Source organism: Harpia harpyja, chromosome 23 (assembly GCF_026419915.1).
Source record: "Harpia harpyja isolate bHarHar1 chromosome 23, bHarHar1 primary haplotype, whole genome shotgun sequence".
Lineage (NCBI taxonomy): Eukaryota > Metazoa > Chordata > Aves > Accipitriformes > Accipitridae > Harpia > Harpia harpyja.
In genome coordinates, this window is record NC_068962.1 from 17,860,544 (window position 1) to 17,884,077 (window position 23,534).

Genomic DNA, 23,534 nt, shown 5'->3' on the forward strand with positions numbered 1-23,534 from the left:
AAGAGTCAAATCATTCACTCCCACAGTTCACTTAAGAATCAAGAGTCTATCAACATATCGCTATCCAAAGAAATTAACAGCATCTCAGTACTTAGACTACACAGGCTTCAAGCATGATACATATTAAATTGTAAATCTAGAGATGGCATGAACTAATATGTGCCCCCACAATATTTATAACAAATTCTAGCACACACTTTGTAACAGCAAGACTATTTAACCATGTCCCAAACTTAGTATGATTTCCTCAATTATGTCACACGTTTCTCTTCAGCTTCCCACATTCTATTTGATTTTTTTTCTTTTGCTAGATCTGAATGGTAGAAAACACTGAAAATCAAGATTAATGTAATTATAAAACAAAGATCCTTTTATATCAACCTTTAAACTACAGAAAGTAAGGGCTTTGTTACATCAGCTACGTTCACAGCACGCAGTTAATAACTCTTCTAGGATTCACAATGTATTTTTCTATGCTAAAATATGTGAAGTATTTAACCCCATTTTATACATCCAACATTTTTAACATACTGCTGCTTCTCAGGACCAAGCTCGATAGATTGCATTTCCTCTGGTCAGTATGTCTCTGAAGACAAACATTTCCATTTGTACCGTATCTGCCACAATTCTTCAGCCAGTGTCAATGAAAGAGCAGAAGGCAGGACTCAGGCCGCCAGACTTGTCTCTTGTTCAAGCTCCACCCTGTCATACCAGCAGGAATTTAGTAGCAAAGTGACAGTTTTAGCACAAGTAGGAGGTCTGACACCCAATTCAGCACATGCAAGGAGCAGAGTTAAAGGCCCAACAGCTAACTTGCTTCTTTCAGGAAACAGCATGGGTTTGAATGTTTAAGAGCAGCTGCTAAATACCAAATCAAACAATTGCCTTTTTTTCCCTGAAATGTATACATTTAAATTTATACATAAAAATTTAATGAAAACCAAAGTGGCATAAAAAAACCCCCATACTATTTCGGACCATAAATGAATATATGTTAAGATAACTAGTTTTATAAGTTCATAAAGAATCCATATAGATATGTCTAATCTTTAGCAGGATGTGAAGGCCACAGGAATATTTTTATCACTTAAAAGAAAACGCTGATACAATATTTTTGTTATACTGGTATTTTAAGAGGCTTAAAAAATATTCAGAAAACATAACAGAATATAACAATATAAAGGGGTAAACTGACTTTGCTGATGAGAATAAGAAACCTGTGGTGGTTTACACCTTACAGTGTTTAGTGCGTTACTGGAACAAAAAATAGGCAAGAGCATGAAATGTTGCATATTACTTCAAGGCAAACAGAACTCATTCTATGCAAAAAAAGTCAGCTGGATGAATCTGACAATTATGCTATGCAACAAACCAGCTAATACAGATGAAAACAGACCTGAATTCAAGCTGAACTGAACAGCAGTGGTAGTTAGCCTTGCAATAATTTCATGACTCCTCCATCACTTTACATTTCTAGGCCCTACTTAGGCCAAAATGTAGAGCTAATGGACGACAGCCTGCCCTGCACAGCTTAGGGTAAGGGGTCTGAGATGATGACGGGGGTTCCTCTCGACCTGAACCGTTAGCTTTAGAATATGAGCCACAGTGCTCTGCACAGCAACGAACTGCTGTCAGCCTGCATCAGCTGCATCAGCTGGGCTACAGAGAGTTCACATAGCCCCTCCTAAGACAACTCTGATTGCTTACATTACGCTGAAGCATTACTAAAGTTAAGAATTTTCTGTATTAAAAAGGCACTACACAGGGCTACATATGTACCTGTCAATCTACTCTGACGAAGAGACAGCGCACGGAGACGCTTTCCAAGGAGGACGGAAGGACCTGAAATGTGAGCAGAGTCTCACTCTTGATCCCTGCCTCCCTTTAAGGAAAAAAGCCATGTAAGGCTTTTTCCTACAGCAGATTTCAACCCCCAGGTCATACTCTGCTCATCGAAGCAGGGTGCTGGAGGAGGGGAGGAAACGCTTGCTGCCCGCGCTGCCGCCCCACCTGCCTGGGAAGGGAGGTGAGCAGCTGTCCCTTCTGCTATGTGGGCAGCCTCTGACCCCCTACCTCCCCGCAACGGTGCAAAGGTCAGATTGCAGCAGGCCTCCGCGAAGGGCAGAAACGGCACACGCAGACTCCACGTGTGTGCTGCCCACCCCACGTGCTCTCCAGCCATGGGCCAGGATGTGTGGCAAGTCACCACCTTGGTAGGAGAGCCGGGCACGCCACACTGCTCTCAGCATCTGCCCCACAACACGCTTGCCACATGGAAACCTGTGCACACCAGCTGGAAAGCAAAGGGGTGCTCATGAAACATCCAGCGGTTTAGACACGTCACCGTCTACCCCGACCTACCGAGCTAGGCAGACCAGAGCTACACAACGACCCAGTGGTTGCCTTACTGTAGCCCTCCCGCGCCCACTGCCAGAGCTGAAAAAACAAACAAAAAACCAAACAAACCCTCACTGTTACGTAAAATACTCTGAAACGACGAACTGTAAACAACCAGCAGTGTCTGACTGGGAATATTCTCTTGGAGTGTGCTGAGTTTATATAGTTCTAAAGCAAATTCTTTGCTGATAAGCATTTGTTAGAGCAACGCAGCAGTGCTGAGGTACCATAAAAATGAAGTCTAACAATGAGGAGGAGCACAGGCAGTGGTATCAGCTGGGGGGCAAATGCAGAATTTTCTCTGCTCAGGGGCAGAAGAGCATCTTTTCTCAGTGAGGAGTTACTGCCATTTCCACTCCTCCCAGCTCCTAGTTAGCAAATGACTGGGATGAGCAAAGGATTTCATTTGCTTTGACTTAACTGGAATTTCTCCATTTAGTCTGGTTTCAGGAACAAAGATCCCCACACACCTATTCACAGTGTGAACTCTGTATAGGAGAAGCTAAACTTATTAAGGAATATCTGCTTGCCTGCATTAGCAAATGTCCCTATTAGCTGAGTTTTTGCTTTCTTTGCAGACAATAATGTACTGGGAAAACGAGGTGGTCCTTCCAACCCGTCACAGTGTGGGTATGTGACACTATGCTATATGCCACACCGACAGGCAGAGTTCAGTGTGGACAGGTATGCATGAGCCAGTCTTCACAAGGGTATTTTCCATATAGACGGAGCTTGAACTTTCAGAAAAGGAGGAAGAGACTTCCAGACCTCCATGGGCTGTTTCCCTTCACTTTTTGCCTGACAGAGATCTGAAATGGACTAAAAGATTTTAGCAATCCAGAACTGGGTTATGCAGAGAAACACTGTGTCTATGCACCAGACAGAACTGAATGTGTGAAATGTATTTATCTAGAAATCCCAAACAAAAGCTGTGACCTTCCCTAAACCCTGTTCAGCTGTGTGTCAGAGTAAATTTTGCCCAAGTAGCAAAAGAGGGGTCCTGCCTAACTAGTCCCTGGGCTTCAGCACTACTGCATTTGCATGACACTGTCAAGACACAGTATCACAGATTTCATACTAAAACATAATTTATAACATCATCATGTAGGACAAAGCTATGCAGTTGCTAGGAAGCTTATGAAGAACACCACAATACAACTACTAAAAGTAAAGAAACAAAAAACTGCTGCATTTGAGCTTAGTTCAGCAAAACTAGCAAAATACTTCCGATTTCCAGCTCAGCTGTTCACCCCTCCCTAATCCAAATAAGTAGCTATATTTGTGAGCTTTCTAAAAAAACTTTTGATTCTCAGCAGCTGCACTTACACAAAAAGAAGGGATTAAAAATTAACCAGTGATTGGCAATCTGCAACTTCCAAAACCCTGCCTCCATTTGAAAGATGGAAATTGAAGAACTGTAGTACTCAAACTGATGTAAAACACATTTGTCATCAGATTTAATGATCTATTACTTTGCAGATAAATAAATAAGATTAAAATAGAATTGTATAGACACCTTTTTAGCTGTGACATCAGAAGTATTTCAGTCCTCTGCAATGTTCAGTTGTTCAGTATGTTCAGTCCTCTGTTATCAAGGCTCCCAATAATTTACACACCAATATGTAGTAAGTGTGATATGAAAGTAAAGAAAAGGGACAAAAGAGAAGGGGAAAAAATGTTGAAAACCTTATACCATGCACTATGGATGACAGTTATGTTAAGAGACAAAAATACCATAAAAAGATCACGCAACCCAAACCTTGCTGCACATCAAACTGAACCACTACCAGATCTATATCACTAGAAATTCCCATCCAACATTTTTTTCTATAAAGAATGCTTCTAGTCTAGACACATTCTTATGATTAGAATGACCCTTTAAGTAAAACAACATGAAATTTGGATGAAACTCATCCAAAACGGAGAGGAAGCAAATGAGCATTAAACAAGCACGAGCAGTTTCAACCCTTTTTCGTGGGCCTACAGAAGTCTCTCTGTGTGAGCAGGTAGCTGGGCATCATCTAACTGGATACAGATGTCTGCAGCTGAGCTGGTCGTCACGGCTTTTACAGTCAGCAGAAAAAGACCAGTGCCTCTTGGGAATATTTATTCCCATCCTGCAGTAAAGCGGTAAAATCCATGAGATGAACCGAGCCTTGCGCAGTTTCTGGACAAGCCAGGATGCCACCGTGGAAAGCAGATCAGAGGCTGGGAGAGTGTTAGTCCTTCTCGGAGCTCGCTCTGAGCAGCAGTAGGGACATGACGCAGTCCTGACTCTTCTACGCCACACTGAGCACATCTTAAATGGAAATCCCTGAGGTTTTTCAGGTATGCCACCTCTGTCAGGGTTGGAGTGAATGACTGAACCCAGAGCAGACAACCAACAACTGCAGGTCTCGTTTCAGAGTTCCGACATACACACACAGAAGCACTCTCCAAATACAGTGAGAATCAGATCATTTTCTTCAGGCCTTAAGTGCTGTTTATTCAAAATAAAATATGTAACACAAATTCAGCCTATCAATCACGTCTCAAGGTCCTCTGAGATGAATTGCTTACTTCTTCTACAGGCTATCTATTGGGGAATAACTGGATTTCTCCCCTTAAGAAGTAAGGAGTAGGAAGGTTTCTTCTGAGCCATAGCTCCAATGAAATACATCCTGGATTTTGAGAAAGAAAATCGCAGTGCCAAAGCACATTTGTTCACATCTGGTTAGTTCTTATTTCACTCTACAATATATTACACTATCATTAAATATCTTCATACATTGTTACATGAAAAAGAATATCTCTTTGTGTATTTCAGCAATATTTCTGCTTGACTCTTTTCACTATCATCCATCATATTGTACAGTTGCTCTCTGTTTCATTTTGAATACTTTAACCTGTACAATTTGTTGTAATTTGCTTTATGTTCTTTTCCAGATGCTGCAAATGTGCAGAGGCAGACAGGACCGGCACAGTACTGTGATAGAAGTGAGTGTGGGAGAGAGGGCATTGCTGTGCTGGTCCAGCTGAGCATCGGGAAGATAATGCATTACTTCCTGGAGACTGCTGCTGGTACAATGTGATGTACATTGTCATTTTTAATGTAGCTTGGTTACAGGCTTACTGTATGTATGTATGTAGGCTTGTGCATCAAAATTAAAGTTGAATATAAGTTTAAAAAGCTAAATGCAGAGAATAGTAATGCACTGTGAAAATAACAGATTAGTGTTAATTTTAGCTTTGTAGTAGTTATTATACTACTAACAGTAAGCTCAGGAAAATGATTGACCAGTCTTTAGGAAAACCACTTTTGAACATACACAGCTACACTTTAGAGTACAGGGGAAATAAAACTCAAGACTAAAACTGGAAAGAAGATACTGAGTTGCCTTGTAACATGGTTTGACACATAGGGTTTGACTCAGCGGATGATAGACCAACTTGCCTGTGGGCTTCGGGTGACTTTGTGCCAGAATTAGTAGACTTCTCAGTGAGAGCTTGAATAGAACTATCACTAAGGGAAATCAGACCGAGGCAGAAAAGCAAAAACATGTATTAAATGTTGCTAAAACAATAGGTTTATTCATCCTAATCTGCTTTGTTTAAAACAAAAGTAGCCTGATCATTTTTTAGGGTACAAGAAAGCTGTGAGCATCCTTCTTTAGATCTCTGGATGTAGTATGAGTGATTACATGCTGTTTGCACTTGAGATTAACAAGGGTGCACCTTGTACATTTATTCTCTCTTAGAAGAGTAGGATGTTTCTTACTTTAGCCATGGCAGCTACTAGATAATAGGCAAATATTTAGAACTGGAGTATAAGAGAAAAATACACAAAAAAGATATACACAAAAAAATACACGAAAGAGAGCTCAACTTTCATTGTAGCCCTTAATACTTTCTTCCAAGCTCCTACACTCACTGTCAGGCTATTGTACCCAAGCTACTATACATGATGTGCTCTTCCTTTACTGAGCAAAATCAAAAAGGCATTTGTCAGTACTCAGTATGGTGCGGAGAAAACAGACACATCTAGCAGCTCATAAACCCACCGGGCCAAAAACAGCATCGTTATTTTCTCTCTGTTGTACACACTGCTGACCTGCATTTAATTCCCTGGATAAAGAGATCCATCAAAGCAGGCTGGAGGTTTCTGGTCAACGCTACTTAGCAACAGAAGGAAGAGATGACTATGGTCCCTGGACAAGAGCTGAGCTCTAACACTGGCCTGGCCAGTGACCTCCCGGGTAAGCCTGAAAAAGTCACTTCACCTCTTGGTGCTTTCATCTGTGTCTGTTTTGCTCATAGCACTTCAGAGCAGGGGCTGCTTCTTCCTGTGCAAGCATACTGTCTATTAAGGACTTAGCATGGCTGACAGCTCCTACTGCTAACAGCAAATGCAAATCCCAAATGAAAAAAAAAATGGAAAAAGCCCTCAGCAATGAACTACATTAGCAATTTATCAAAAAATACATTATCGAGCAAAAACTTCAGTTCTACCTTTTCCCCCACTGTGTTAAAAGCACAGATACTAGCAATATGTAAATAGTATGCAGGCACAATGCAATTTAAAAGGCACCTGTATCATTACTTCCCCTAACTCCTGGCCAAGCAGTGCTAACCATCTGTTGAACTTTGAGCGTGGTAGGACTGTATAAAACAGGCATCAAAACACAGCAAGGTCTCCAAAGCTTTCACGTGACAAGGTCAAGTTTCTCCTTGGTTCCCCAAGGCTTTCTCAGCAAGCAGACCATCAGGAGGTATCATGCTGGCAAGTACTGGCAATATTTTTATTACTAAGATCTTCTTTGCTTTTGTAAACAGATCATTGCTTTGATGTTTTATTACACATCTTGAAGACATCCTAGGTTATGAACACTGCCTGAAGAAACACCTGTTTTATCACTTTTTCATTAGCAGACTCCTTTCTACTCCTCTGTCAGCTCTCAAATACTGGTTTGCTCGAAACCAAGCCTTATGACATCTGGCCTCCTTCCACGCTGCGTGTGAAATGAAACACAGGGTATTTCCATGTCAAGATGCCCTGGGCAGAGAGGGCTCCTGCCCACTCACAACAGCCTCTGCAGGAGCTCCCTACAGAGCCTCTCCAAAGCACATGAGGAAGACAAGTGGGAGAACCACACAGCATTTTTAGAGCCTTTCAGTGTTGGCAACTGAATGTTCACTGCTATGCAACCTGAATAACAATTGCTTGTATTCTCTGTAGTCTCTTAGGGTTGCATCTGAGACACCCAAACTCTGAAGGACACCATAATTCATAATTAACTGTCCATGAGATGGTGAAAATGAGAACAAAAAAAGAGGTGCTCAGACAATGGGTGAAGGCCTCTACGTATGACAGTGTTTGGCTTAGGGGTGGAAGATGGGACTCACACAGGAAGAGAAATGTCAGAGGCCAAGAAAACAGGACCCCCAGTAACCAAGGAACTCAGTGAGGAGTTACTGTCCTCTGCAAACAGGGGGGGAAAGGGCTCAGCTTTGCAGCAGTGGGAGCCTTGCTGTGGCTGCGGAGACCACAGAAATGCCCCAGAAGGCAGAGAGAAACTGAGGAAGACAGCAAGCATTACTCTTGAAGAGCAAGCTCCATCAACGCTGCTTCTTGCTCTCCATTTCCACACCTCTTCCTTCCTCCCTGCACTGGGCACAGCAGCCTCCAGCTCCCCCAGCCCTGCGAGCTCCAGCGAACGCCCCGTTGGGGCAGCAGATCCCCTGCGCGCCTTCAAACCCAACAGGGAGGAGAATGGGGCTTTCTCTGAGCTGAGCTCCACCAGCACAACCCAAACCCTGCCACCTCCTGCTGCTCCAGCCCCTGAGGATTCTGAGGAAACCTGGTAATTTGGGATTTAAAAGAAAATAAAGAAAATCTGGGGAGATGCACATCATTAAACAACTCTCTGCAGAAAGAACAGGTAAGGGAAGCAGGCTCCCGCCACCGCTATTTCTAATCTGCCCCCCAGTTCTTACTCTTTAGATAAAACTTTCAGAGGCTCCTTCAAGGCTGAACAGTTTTGGTAATTCAAGCTGTAACTCTAGAAGTAGCTCTAGCAACTTAACCCCCTCATTACATGTGATTAAATATGAACATACTCCTACTGCAGAGATAACGGACAATGTCTATCCTCTTCTTTAAAAACATGAAAAAAAGTATGTTACGCAAATTTGATGGTCAAAAAAATATCCTTCTGAAGGGGAAAAAAAAAATCACTAATCCCTGTGTTTGCTCCTTCCCTCCACATTTTACCCTTATTTCTGTAAGGGGCAATCTATTTCTCTACCATTCTTGACAGTTAGGAGGCATTTAGATAATATATGCTAATTTCTTCTAAGGGAATAAGGGCTTGGGTTTTTGTTTTGGGTTTTGTTTGTTTTTACAGGTACTTAAAAAGCCCCATAGTAAGAGAGCTATACCATGTACTAAAATGCTAACGCCTCTGTCCTTCAACTGCACTAAAGCAGGAGTCAGCTACTGGATATTGAGGGCCAACATAAAAAAAAATGTTAGAAATTAAAACAGAAGGCCCTGATAGGCCCTGAAACTGTGCCATACGCTTCACATGGGAAGGTCGCTCAAAAAACAAAGCCTGAAAAATGGGTAAAAAAGATGTAGAGAAAATTCAGTGAACAAAGCTGAAATGGCTGCTGGTAGATTTGAGAGGAAGCGGACACTTGCAGTCTTATCTGCTCCCCTGGGCTGCTGCACCTCTGCAGGGCACCTTGCAACTGGAGAGGCTTCTATGCCGGGACAGGGGTATCTGCCTGTGCACAGATCACACTACACCCAGATAACGTTACAGGCCTAATGCCTCGGGTATAGAAAGTAACACTATAGACAAGGAGGAAACAGGTCGAGGGACATCACTTCCAGCTAGTATTTAAAGGATACCCACTGACTCGATGCGCATTGATTGCACCTTTATAAAGGACTCCAACCACCAGAAATCTGACAGAAATATTCTATTTTTTCCTTTAGCAGGCAACTTTTTAAGGAAGCTTAACGAACACTTGTGAGTCTCTGCTTTGCAAGGTCCTTACAGTATTAAAATGTACTGGTCTTCTTGCTCCTGCAGCCCCACCGACCTTGCCACATAAACCCAATACAAACACCAATACATACGTTGTTGCATGGGCAACGTACAGTTGGTAAGAGTAATAAGCATCAGTTCATCAAGATCATGCTTTTAACAAAAGCATCCACAAATTCCCAACCATGTCCCATCACTAAATACTGGAAAGGAACAATCTGTTTTTCATGGCACCTCTAAATACCGTCTGTTAAGTATCTTCAGAAGTTTGAACCAAAAGTCATATAGGACCTATAATCTCTCTATATTCTCTTAAATGAAGAGTAAAACTTCTGAAAAGGCTTAGCAACATTTCCATTCGGTTCAATGAAAAAGTGCATCAGATATGAAAGCGTCAAAATGCAAGGTAAAAGAAAAGTTACAGAAATGGACTAGCAAGTCCAGAGCAAGTAGTCCACAAAATAATTCCTTTCACACCCCCGCCACCTATGTACACCCTGTCTGTTGACCAGACTACAGAGAAAGTAAAACTGCTCAGAAACAGTATTCCAAAGCGTGGCAGTATAGACTTTCATCTAAAACCATGAGAAATGCCTCATTTTTCAAATGCCAAATGATACAGCGAAACAATGCAACAACTCCAGGGCTCCTACACTACATAATGCTACACACCATGAAACCATCAATATGGCATAAGAAACCGAGAATTTTCACTCCAGAGCACTCTCAGATTGAAAGAAAAATTGAGTGCTAGAAAAGAAAAAACACTCTCTACTGTATGTCATTTCATTGGTATTAACTGGAATAATCCCGACTGCTTCTGTGTCAAACAACTTTGTGCACAGAAGTCAGGCCAGGCAACGGCATTCTGCATCTGCACAGTATCACCAGGTTTTTACCCCAAATAATAGAGGTGAAAAGGTGAATAGTGGAGCAAGTCTGGACTGCTAAACCAATTAAGTCTCTCTTGAAAAGGAATCCAAAACAACAGCAAGAGCTCAGATACTACAAAGCATCCTTTTCAGAGGTATTTCATTACACTTGGCTTTCTTCCTGGACTGAGGTCCAGAAATATCAGCACTGCCTTATTTTTTTTCCAAGAAATAAGTTGCTTGAACAATGTGCACCTTGTGCACTGCATTGAAACAGATGATCATTCATCTGCTTGAATTTTTTTTTTCCATTCTTGCCTGAGATATATGAAAGTATTTTCTCAATTTTTAGCAGAAGCCTGAAAACAAACTTGTGAATTACAAACAAAAATCTCACAAAAGGCAAAAAGACCTTTTCTCAGTAGTTCTTCATTCACTCCAGGGATCCCACCTCGCTTTACAATGTGTACCATGGAGCGTACAAAAACCCAAAGACAACCACAGCCCCACTGCGAAATGACAAAAGAAAAGCCTAGCCTCTGCTCAAGCTCAGCTTGGGTATTTTCCCCATCCCTGTGGGGAAGGCCAGAGATGCTCAAAGGAAACGCCAGCTCCCATAAAGACATCACAGACCTTTTCTCTTCGAAAAAGTCTGCACCTAAATACTTTAAAATTACTCCTTTGATATGCCCTTTGACTACTTCCCTATCCCAGAGGGAATTTCTCATGCCTTTTAATTCTTACCACCAAATTCAGCACCTCTGACTCTGATCTGGTCTGAGGGCAACAACCTAGTGAGAACTGACTTCAACCAATACTCAAATAGGGCAATTTAAATAACGTCTATGTCTTTGTGACTCAGAATCATGACAATTTAGTACGTAGCTCCCTCTTTATCAGCAGTGGACCATCTGGAAGATGCTGTTACATTTTGCTTTTTAGTTGACATAAAATGAAAGTCCCTACCACTTGTAGCCTCTGGAAAACACAGTTATTTGGGAACCTTTGTCACACCTTGCCAGGCAGATTAAAATCTTTGAAAGGTACTTGAAATTTTAACCTCAGTTGTAATCTCTGCTTCACAAGGGATACCCAAAGGAGACCACGGCATTTTCACAGAGGCTACCACAGTGGCCACAAATTCAGCTGTAGTCTGGATCCACCTGCTGCAGCTTTCAAGGCCAGTTTAGACACACTTTAGAGACTGAGCGCAGCTGTGTCTGCTGGCTTTCCAAAGCAAAGGTCATCTTTTTCTTCTGTATGTGCTTACTCACAGAAGAGCCCGTGACTATGGGTGCAGACTGACGTCTGGCCACAGAGCGGATTTAGCAGCTCTGAGCCACGAGGGCAGCCGGCCACACTTTCCTCCACGCCTCTGAGCTGTCCTGACACAGCCACTGCTTTTGTTGCCCCCAGCCAATTTTTCAGCCAGATCTGTTCATCAGTCTGGCTCGCTGGTGTGCCTGCAGACTGGGAAAGAACAGACGTTCTTGCAGCAATCCTTTTGCACTTTAGCTATTGTTTCCTTTCATCTCCATAGCACTTTACAGCTTTCAAATATTACATTCATGCTAGATCATAAATGCTGAATGCTTCCTATGCTACTTAAACAGCAATTTAAGAGAGCAGCTTGAAGTACTATGCCTCATAAAAATGGAGCTAGTCATGGAGGAGAAGGAAAAACATTGTAAGCTGTAATCGTTCTGAGAAAATACTGCTGGAAGATATATAATCCAATGTGACACTTGAAGTTCTTGCCATGGAGCATTTGATCATAAAAGAAAAAATATGATTTTTAAGGTCTATTTTCACATCAGTGCACTACACATCCTGTCAGAACAAATGGTGCACTAACTTAAATAAAAAATATTTTATTTTCACAGCCAAAGTATTTCCGTTCCAAGAGTGACTGTAAAAATAGAGCTACTGAAAGTGAGTGTAACTGTGAGAACATTCTATCATAACAGAAATTTTGTATCACAGCAGGGGACAGTATGAGGTTATTATATCTCCTTAAGCCAGAACAAAACAAAAGGAAAAGTTTGACCCTTCTGTCCCACCTTGTGTTTCAAATATCTGTTAAACAAAGGCTCAGTGACATAAATCAAAAGCAAACCACACACTTTAACATGTCCCTCCACTAGGGATAGCACTAGATTGTCCTAAAAAGTGCAGCAGCACAGCAGCTGTGGGTAAGGATCAGCGAGCGAAGCAGGCCCGCCTGCTGGGTGCCACGCTGAAACCGCTCTCAGGGCCACCACAACACCCAACGATGTGGCCAAATGCTTTTCAAACCAGGGGATGGCAGAAGAGGACTTTTCACCAGCACTAGACTGTGTATGTTCTCCTACCATAAAGAACAGGAGCTAGCAGGCAAATGAAATCCCTGTATTTTAGAGTATTGCAGCGGTAGCAAAAGGGCTGAGAAGCAGAACTGTTGTTTTCTACGCAGGGAAAGGAAAACACACCGTTGCCTACTGTGAATCCGAGCTCCGAGAGCTAAAGGACACGTACGTGGTGTGTACACGGGACATGCGATACTCAAAGATGCAGGCGCGTCCTCCTACCTGAAAGACCTGGGAGAAGACTGCATGGTTTTTGCCAGGGGTGGGAGCCCACAAGAACCCTTTGGAGCAGCACTGCCTACACCCCCCTGTAACAGGCATTACCTTCCCGTTGGGTAGAGGTGGAGTGCTTTTACCAGGATCACGCTGCACCTGTGCTGCACCATTGCCTCATGCTGTGCCATCGCCTCATGCTGTGCCACCACCTCATGCTGCACCATCGCCTCATGCTGCGCCTTCGCCTTACACTGCGCCATCACCTCATGCTGTGCTATCGCCCCATGGTAAGCTGTCGCCTCCTGCTGCACCGTCACCTCATGCTGCGCCACTGCGTCGTGCTGCGCCATTACCTCATGCTGCGCCATCTCCTCATGCTGCGCCATTGCCTCACGCTGCGCCATCGCCTCATGCTAAGCTGTTGCCTCATGCTGCACCGTCACCTCATGCTGCACCACTGTGTCATGCTGCGCCATCGCCTCACGCTGCGCCATCGCCTCACGCTGCGCCATCACCTCATGCTGCACCATCGCCTCACGCTGTGCCACCGCCTCACGCTGCGCCATCGCCTCATGCTAAGCTGTTGCCTCATGCTGCGCCTCATGCTGTGCCATCACCTCACGCTGCGCCACCGCCTCATGCTAAGGTGTTGCCTCATGCTGCGCCTCATGCTGCGCCATCGCCTCATGCTGCGCCGCCAGCTCACGCTGTGCCATCGCCTCACGCTGCGCCGTCGCCCCAGCCACGCAGCACGAAGGGCACGGCTCCCGGCACCCAGTCGCTGGCAGCCCCCAGGCTCCAACGCTTCATTCATGTGGGGCAAGCCGGGCTCCCGTTCGGGCCGGGTGAGACAGGCGCTTCCAGCGCCGCTGGCGCGGGCCGGCAGACACCCGACGTAGCCCCGCCAGCCGCGTAACCCTCCCTTTTGCGAGAACGGGATCTCCCCGCTGCCCCGAACCCGCCGCCCGCGAGGGAGCGCGGCCCCGCCGCTCCCCGCCCCCGACGCCCGTTTCCCGCCAGAGGCCGCGGTCGGGCGGCCGGCCGGGGCGCTCACCCGCGCAGCGCAGGCCCTGCGAGAGGACGAAGCGGCAGCAGAGGTCGCACCACGTTCCCGCCGCCGCCGGCCCGAAGCGGTGCGGCGGCTCCGGCGGCGGCGCCTCGAAGATGGTGCGGACGTGGCGGGGCCGCGGCGGCGCCGGGCGGCGGCGGCGGCCGCCGGGCGCGTCCGGCTGCGGGGACACGGCCCGCGCCGCCCGGCCCCGCGGCGGCTTCCCCCGCCTGTCGCCCGGGGCCGCCGCCATGCGGAGCGGGGCGCGCCGGGTCGCTGCCCGCCTCTCCCCGCGGAGCGGCCGGCGGTTGACGCCTCACGCACATGCCACCCGCGGCCGAGGGGAGCGGGGAGGCGGCGGCGGGGGCCGCGCCGCACCGCGCCCGCGTCCTCCCCCGACCTGGCGGCCGCCGCTCGGCGCGGAGGGGAGGGCGGGGGCCGGGGAGGGCGGCGTGGCCGCCGCCGGCTCCCCTCAGCGCCGCTCTGCCGCCGCGCCGCTCCCCGAGTCGGCTCACCGGGAACCGTCTCGGGGAGGAACAACCGCCGGCGGCGGCTCCGAAGCGCTCCGGCTCCGCCGGCCCCCATCCCTTGTTGGCCCGCCGCCGCAGAAAGCGGTTGCGGCGACCAGCCCTGTTACCTGCCGTTTTCAAGGCATTCGCTAACAAGGTACATTACAAACGGAAGATGCGAAGCGTTTCCAGGAGGTACGTTTTACTACCGTAGATAAAACAATCAAGACCCAGTAGTACACTGCTTGTGGCGACTTCGGTTTCTGCTTCCCAAGCTGAAGTGCCCACGGGAGGCGCTTCAGGGAGCCCCGTCCGCGGCAGGGCAGAGCCCCCGGCGCCGGGACCGCAGCGAGCGGCGGCCGCGGGCGGGGGGCGGGCGCAGGTCGAGCCCCGGCCCCGCCGATCGCTCCTCCGAGCCCGGGCTCGCCTTGTGCAGCAAGCTGGCAGCAAGTCGCAGCACCGTAGGCGAGGTGAAGCTCGGATCTGTCCAACGTACAGCTTCAGAAAACGCTGTCAGTGAGCTTACCGGTACGTGTGACTGTCACGTCTCCTAGACATTAGAAACATCGTCTATTTTAACGCAGCCTTGCACAGATTTTAAGTGGTACAAAGTGGGACGTAGCGCGGCTGCAACGCGTTTTCAGGACGTGGACATACAGTATGTATTAACAATTCATCTGCACATTTGTGGAGAGGGTTCCAAGGAATGAAAGTGCAAAAAAAGAGTGACATCTTTTCACCTGATTTCTTTCAAGATTGTAAACTGCTCGTGTCCGCTTAAATCTGAAACTGTTGTAGGGCTTCCGTGGCCATCACCAGGGGAGCAGCCGTGCGATCATGCCAGCGTCATCTTCCTTCACCGTGAGTTAGCTAATGTGCCTGCCAAGCAAAGCTAATGGCTTGCGTAGCGAGGTGCCAAGCTCCGCTCTCCCCAGCACGGCGCAGGGCTCCGCGGCCAGATGCGCTTGCTCACAACCGGCTCTGGGACTGCTAACAAACCCCGCATCGGACAGCGTAAACGTACTTGAGGATGCTGAAGCAACCCTCACGCTGGCACAGGGGGAGCTGGCAAGAGCTGGTGATGCACTTCAGTAGGTTCTGGTTAAAACGATCTGCCTAAGTTCCTTAAAGCAGCTAGTCCAAGAAATGTTTCCCATGGCTAGGCAGCGGTGACACAACTGTACCTTGACAGGAAGGCTGTGGAAGCCTCGGTAGTCACAGACTGCGTTCGACACTTGTGTAAGTTTTCAGGAGCAGAATACAACTTGGAACAACTGCAGTACGCCTGTCTTTGTAGCACACCAGCAGCTCTACCCATCGCTGTCAATCTTCCTTGTCAACAGGAAGCAAAGTTCTCCAAAAGATGCGCATCTGCAAGTACAACTACTGCTGGCCGGGCTTGTACCAGCGTCAAAATAGCAAACTCCGCTGAGGGATACTACCCCTACCACATTTTTTTGTGATCAATGGAACAAATAACAAAAAAAAGCTGTTCCAAGCACAGAAAATTAAAAGATCATGCAGCTTTGCCAGTGGCAGAATCAGCCACACGAGCTCCCAACAGCTAACCTGTTCCTAAAATCCCTCTTCAACCAGTATTGCTCAGTTCCCAGAACAATCTGTTCTGGCACTTGACTCTCTTCACTATTAGAAAGATTTTTCCAAACTCATAGTCTGGATTTTTTTGGTTTGTGCACTACAATTTATATTCATAATCTCTAATCCTTTCACCACAGACATGGTGCTGAACGCTGATCTCCAACAGCCTTTAGAAGACCAGAGACTTTTGCTCCCTCCCTCTTCCAATCTTTTCTTTCAGCCAGCCAACTCCCAGTCCCTCTCAGGTGAGTTTTCCAGACCCTAGCCATTCTTTTTTTCTCCCCTAACTCATCTTCAGGTGGCCAGTATCTTTTTTAGTTTTTACAAGCCAGTTTAAAAGCACTCATCATCAGGCTGGTCACAGCTAAACCAGTATTCCTCCACAGACAACAGTGGGCGTCCATCCCGCTGATTTCCAGGTCCTTAGCTAGAAGCCATCAGCAGCTTAGCTAACCAAATGTGGCTACCCAAACCAGTTACCGTGCCTTCCCTGGAATGGGTTTCACGGTAACAGCAGGATATGCAACTACTTAGTAACAGCTCTGTGTTTAATTTTACCCAGCCAAGTTTAGGCAACTGGAGTTTATTCCACATCTCCCCTCTTCTAGGCTTCAAGCTTAAAAAAACTGAGAATTAATCTTTTCCATTCCTCCTTTTTAATCTTTGCCATAGTATTATATCCAAAATATTCCACGATTACCACTTCTACAGTGATTAACTAAATTAGTACTGATTGAGGTCCACCAGTGGACTTTTTCACACCTAGCAGAGACTAGGAATTTTGCCGCTCTTAGAGAACTAATATTGTTCAGAAACATGTCAGCAGAGTGGTTAAAAAATAAATAAGAAGGATGAGTGGCTCTACCATACAGCCTATGCTAGTGATTCCATTGTACAGGACACGTTTTCTGGACAGCTGGCTAATGCAAACTAAGCTGCAATTTGCTACTTCAGATTTCAGGCTTTGTATTGTATTTATGAGGAAATAAAAATTATAAGGTAATACTGAAATTAACAGAAAGTGAAATTATGGAAAGACACAGAAGTAAGTACACGCTGTACAACAAGTGTTTGATGATGTATTTATGCCATTAAGTCATTCATTCATGCATTTTCACAATTCATATGAAGACAGGTTGTTCAAGTAACAGATAATTAATATACTAAGCTAAACCCCCCAAAACAGTAAAGCAGCTTCAGGAGGAAGAACCATATATTACTTTCTATTACTTCTTTTGGCAAATTGGTAGCATGACTGGTAGTATCAGGACACTTAGTTTGAGCCAAAAATTCATGGTACTATACGCTATGCTTTGACTTGAAAAATATACTTGCTTCATAAGAACGTAATCAGTCGATTATGAACTGATTACTTCAAGTTCCTTAGCTACTGCTTAGTTAAAATTGCTTTAGAAAAAGAAATTTTAACAAGATCACTGATGTATTTAGCAACACTAAAACCAGCAATGTTTAAAATTAACATAAAATATAACAAAACATTTTCAACCATGTAAAAGAATGCCGCACATAATTCAATATACAGACTATATTGTTACTACAATTAACTTTCTTTTTCAGACTGCTTCAGTATATTGAAGTTGAAAATTATATACTCCAACTAACATTTTTCTTTCAAAATTAAGAACCTTTGAAACAATGAAGGGTTACAGACATAATATTGGAAAAAATACCATTTATGCACAGTTTGAGAGCCCAATTCTTTTAACACTTACGCATGTGTTTTACTGACACTCAGTGAGACTGTGGATGTGAATAAACAAGTGTACAAGCAGGCATTAAAACATTCCAGTTAGACATGATTCCGGTATTTTAAAACAAACAGTTAAGAATGCCATGGCTAACCAAGGAGGAATATGTAACAAACTGTTGCACTCCCTTTGCATAGCTAGATTTTTGGGGTGACAAAGCTTGCAAAGAAAGCAGCTGCTCACATGGGTGTAAAAATATCTGAATTCCCTTTTAATATTTGATTCTCACCAAGAACACTGGAAAGCAGGTCTTGGACATCAAGGCAGAGAATTTCCTCTTCTTTTAACAATGAAAGAATCAATTATAAATTTTGTAAGTTTCTATTCAAATATTTAAAAAAAAAAAATGCAATGGAAATGTTTTGTAGTCTGACCTGGACAGATAAGCAGGGAATAAGCATCACAAAACTATCAGATGCTATCACAGGTTACCACTGTTTAGTTTATACTTAAATGTTTCACCATTAATTATGGAAAATTCTAAATATAGTTGGTCCAGCTCTTCTTACAGATATAATATAGCAATTAAAAGTGCTATTGGACAGCATTGAACATCCATGGCCAGGTTTCCACAAGGAAAGAATGAGTCCTGCAATATTTGCATGCTCTTCGTCTGAAACAAAGAAGTACACCTGTAGTACCCAAACAAAGTGAGGGATGTTTTCCCAGTTTTTGTTTGTTTGTTTTCCTCTTCTCTTTCTCCTCTCCTACATATTTTTGAGCAGACCATTTCATTCTGCCTCTCTGCAGCCTGATCACATAGTACTGAAAGTAGTAACTACTGATAGTGGAAAATAAGTCTTACTAAATTTTCCGCCTAAGTTTGATCTCAGTCATGAGTCAGCAGTGGGTGTGGTCCCTTTTCAAGACCTAGACCAGTAACTTATTTTTCCAATATTCAGTTACCACTGAGGCATGATGCTATCTAGTCTACAGACTGCCCACAAATTCTAATACTGATTTAACCTTTTTTAAAAATTATGCCTGCAAACAGGATTCTGAAAAAGCTATTTTATTTTAAGAAGCCACTTCTCTTGTGGTGAGCAACAAGATTTCAGGGAAATTCTGAAAATGCTGTACTCTAAAAAAGGAATTTTTACATTCAGTCTGACAACCTGGAGTGCAAAACTTCCATATACAGAGCAGTCAAATAGTTATAGACAAGATGGCACCAAATATGGAGAGAAACTTAAAAAATATCGTGAATTGGTTTTCTCAAGTAGAAGTGAACTAACAGTTTGGATGTGAAGGAAAGAGAAATGCATTTCCACTCTGTCCTATCTGTGCTTTTAGTCCCTATTCACACTTATTTAAAAAGATCTCATTTAAAACAGTCATCATGTTCTGTGATGATCAGAGACATTCAGCTAGACTCCAAAGTAATAGTGGTGGTTAAAGGAAATCCAAAACACCCTTTTAAGACTATTCATAATGTTTAGAGTTCTGCAAGTCCTCTTGCAATAAAGACTAAATTGCATTCTGAAAAAATAGGGCAATATTCAAAGCAAACAAATATCAATTTCATCAACAACGGTTTTTCCTTTACAACTTTGTCAGAGATCCTCCAAGGGGCTAAATTCCCTGCCGGGAGTAATTCTATCCTAACATCGACCAAAAAAAGATATATATTTCTTTTATATTTACATATTATACATATTTACATTTTTTTTAATACTACAGTTGTAGAGGGAAAAAAACCCTGGATACACGTTTATTATCTGCCTTTAAATGTCCCAACAGTATTTTTTTCCCTTTGAAAAAATTTACAAGTCCTCTTCAGGTCTTTTGAAAGCTAGATACAGTCCACATTCCGCAGGCCACCATCCATAGTCAAAGCACCAAATCTAAAATGAAAAAACAGTATACTCTTAGGTGATTGACTAGACTCTAGAAGCAATCCTTAATTCATTATAGTTTATTTATGGGTTTTTCCTTTTACTTGCCACAGGCCAACACATGCATTTGTACCTAACTTTTGTATGTGAAAAGAAGATAGAAGAGAGGATACAATGCTCCAAGTATGGGACTGGGGGTGGGGAACAAAACAAGACCAATTCGGTTTGAAGCTAAACTCAGCTTTACCAGCAGTTTACCCTGAACCTTTCAGGAGATCATTTTTTTAATATATTTTATCATCATCATCATCGGAAAAAAAGCAAAGTTAGTCTGTATGCGATAACAACACCACCCTCTCAGGATTATAAGAAATATGTTGACCTCTTTCTCTTCACTTTATTTAAGCAATCTGAAAACTGTAAAATCATTCATTCAGGTTGGTATAGTTCCACTGTTGATAAAAATTATCTCTAAAAGTGAGGAGTTAAAAGACACCACTGGATTGCTGCAACAGTATTGTGTTTAAATTCAGAATTAATCTGTCTGTGCAACAAATATTTTTATTAGCTAAACATAAGTAACAGGAAACAAAAATGCCACGATTCCTGTGTCAGAATTATTTACAGTAATGTTTCAAGGTTCTGAATACTTTTTTTTTTGGTTACACCTCAGATCAACTGTTCAAAATATATTTACAGTTAAAGAGATTATAGAATTGTCCCTTAGTTTAAGTTCTGGATCTACAAAATGTACCAAATTAAGCCCGTTCCTAGTATCAGCCCAAAAAGGGAAAACAATTGCTTGCCTTTCCAAAATGTGATTGTTCTCAGCCAGCTCTTTAACAACCCCTTCCATTTCCTCCTTTAGTTTCTTCATACTGTAGTAACATGAAGCAAAAGAAAGGTTACATTTTTTTATGGGGACAGTTATCTGCTATAACCACTCACCACCACACAGCTTTCAGCAACTTGTCATTACATACAAAATAAGGGACAAATAACAGGTTGGTTATTTAGTAAAAGTGACAGATTATATATTAGTGTTGTCCCCTACTCACTTCCAAATCTGTACCACCACTTTAGCAATAAAGTTTTTTTCTGCAATATAAAATTCTTGATCTTAATACAGCAATCACTAAGTCAACCATAAATGTTCTTTTTCAATTCGCCATATAACAGGTATAGAATATTACATCAATCCAATTAAGAAATTCTTACCCAAGAGTCATTTCCACTAATGTGTTTGAGCTTGGATAGACTGTATTCATTGTATGTTTCATCCCACTGGAAGCTGCAAACATTTTCTGTGGCAGAGCATCCTGTAACTGTAATAGATAAAAAGGAAATGTAAGTTACAAAATAAGTTGTCATACGTACCTTGATGTCCACCTTAAAATCCTCCTTTAAATTATCCATTGCTATGATGCCTTATAAAATCATTACAGTAGTAAGGCGGCTGATATTCCCCAAGCTGAGATCATCATAGTATGTTTTGTATTGCCATGACCTACAGTTCCCTGATTTGTTCCATCTTCTTAACTGTCTTTACTTTCATAATAAACTCTCGAAAGGAAGAAATATCTATTTGTTATGTTTGTAGATATCCTAAGGCAACAGGATCCTAATCAATAACTGACTTTGGTAGTGCTACTAAAATACAAACAAATAACAAGTAAAATGCTGCTCTCCACCATTCCTTAATTGCTTTTACACCTATCGGGTGCTTTTCTTTCATTTATATTTCCTTTATAAAGAATAATAATTTTACTGCATTAAAATGCTCTCACTCTCTCAATTTTGAGGTAATTGTGATAAGTTTGCATCCTGCAGAGTCACCATCCAAATTTTAACAAAACGTGTTCTTGCATGCCACCAGCAGCGTTAGTTTAGCATGTATCCCCTAATCTTGAATGAGTGTTTTTATGCTTCATAAGAGCATTAAGATAATCTTCTAGGTGCTCAGACACCATTATGATAACAGTTACACAGAACACTTCTCAATGAATCCACATCCATTCGCACAGATTTTTGGGGGAGAATGCTAACACTACCAAAAAAAAAACCCACCCAAAAAACAAACCCCACCAAAAAGCCCCAAAACCGACAAAACCCCACCAAACTCCAAAATCAAGTCAGGATTCAAAAAATCACACCAGTCTCTATGCCACTCCGACATCAGCAATGAAGCTACTATAGACCAAATACTACATCCATGCAGCCCTATATTTTAATATTATAAACAACACTACTGACATTAAAAAATGTGGAATAGTCTTTTATCTACGCAAACATTTTACATAATTTTGAAGCATTCTACCTCATTTATATAATCCTGGTATTTAGATACCTCCTCTTCGATATCGAAACACTGGTTGGTGAGAGCCAGTAACTGCTTCCTTGTGTGAAGCATTTTCCTAAAAGAAAAAAGTTCTCTTTTAAGAGCTTTCTTTATAAAAGTGGTGCAGTGAACGTTACCAAATATTAAAGAAATCAATAGCTTGCCTTGTCCAGTCCTCAGCCTTGTCCAAAAATGTATCATACTTGCTGACACATTCATCTTTGAATAAAGCTATGGCTTTTGTAGCATGCAAATACAGCTTCTGCCTGCAACACAGAAACAACCGGAACAGTGTTACACCGCTTTCAAAACCCTGTTCCTCTAACTTTCTGAAACTCGGAGAAGAGGTATGTGGACTTAAAATCCCTTCAGCCACCTTTATTCATGCTGTTGTAATATATAAGAATTCAACACGCTGCATGAACTGACAGTTTATGTTTCAAAAATATTCCCTAGCAGGGAGAAAAAAAATATTATTTGAAGTATTTAGTTGCAATTATCTGTATATTAACAAATGGTCAAATGTCTTCTCTGAGTCAGTATTTATCCAAGCAGGTATACTTTAAGGAAAAGGGATTCTAAATGGAAAGGACAGAAGTCCTTATTATTTCTTATTTGCCTTCTGCAGATACTTGGAACTTCCAGCATCTATGAATAATCCTTTGTGCTGAGTAATATACATGCAAGAAAAAAACCCAGGATTTTTGTGTCAGCTTACATTTATGACAAGAGAAAAAAGCAAGCAGATAAGGACAGGAAAGCAAAACAAAACCCAGTTCTGGTTAGTGTTGCAGACAGTAATCCCAGTGTAAGTGCCTCACCATGCTATGCATTGCACCAATAAGCAAAACTAAGGGATACTGGGACACTACAGTCTAACACCTGCTTCTGGTATTTTATTAAGTCTTGCATGATAGCTATTGGTTAATCAGCTTCTAGCTAGAGTGTAGCTGGATTGTCATCAGGCATGCATACCTATCGTTCAACCAGAAGAAGAATCCGAATTGAGTGCTGCTCCCTTGTCTATCTAGTGGTAAGTACTGGAACAGCCAGCCTCTGTTGCTAATGGCACACAGTTCTTAACAAAAACCACTGCCATTTCTCTCTGGGGTGAATCAAGTAAGATAAGATGTACTTAGGATCTCAGAGATACCTGAACAATCCCAAGGAGACACTTGTGGTAGAAAATCTACCAGTATTCAAAACCATGAAAATAAAGCCTATTTATTTATTTAAAGTTATTCACGTATTAATGCAAGGACACAGTTTGAGTAGTAGAAAAAGCCCTAAAATTTCTTTAATCTGCCCAAGGGAGTGCAGTTTTAAAATGAGCTATGGATTGCATTCCAATGTTTGCCTGTTTTCCAACTGTATCCTTAAGAACATATGACAAAATTGTCACTCATAATCTCCCACATTAAATTCAATCCCTTGCTGTTGCAGGGCAATGACGCATCCAAGTCTCTTTCAGCGTATCAAGATTTGTCTTACAGGTTTCCTGCTCCTACTGTCCTTTATCTTAAGGCAACCTCCCCTCCACTTGGCAGTTACCCCATTTAGCTTTCACTATGGGAA

The 23,534-nt window shown here is 43.1% G+C and overlaps 2 protein-coding genes across 6 annotated transcripts in view; both read right to left on the reverse strand.

Annotated features, from left to right (window-relative positions):
* RASSF3 (Ras association domain family member 3) overlaps positions 1-14,639 on the reverse strand; it is a 115,242-nt gene extending 100,603 nt beyond the window's left edge. The window contains exon 1 of the mRNA XM_052774234.1: positions 14,547-14,639. The gene's annotated coding sequence lies outside the window, so the exon portion shown is untranslated. The remainder of the gene's footprint in view (positions 1-14,546) is intronic.
* A 2,446-nt stretch (positions 14,640-17,085) lies between these two features.
* Positions 17,086-23,534, reverse strand: part of TBK1 (TANK binding kinase 1) — a 34,398-nt gene continuing 27,949 nt past the window's right edge. For 4 of the 5 annotated variants that reach the window (XM_052774229.1, XM_052774230.1, XM_052774232.1 and 1 more), the window contains exons 17-21: positions 22,124-22,225; positions 21,939-22,035; positions 20,840-20,946; positions 20,428-20,499; positions 17,086-19,630 (exon numbers count right to left, since the gene is read on the reverse strand). In XM_052774229.1, coding sequence (XP_052630189.1) covers positions 19,579-19,630; positions 20,428-20,499; positions 20,840-20,946; positions 21,939-22,035; positions 22,124-22,225 — 430 coding nt within the window. In that variant the 3' untranslated portion in view covers positions 17,086-19,578. Of the gene's footprint in view, positions 19,631-20,427; positions 20,500-20,839; positions 20,947-21,938; positions 22,036-22,123; positions 22,226-23,534 lie in introns of those variants that run through there. The other variant, XR_008233067.1, reaches the window with a different exon arrangement.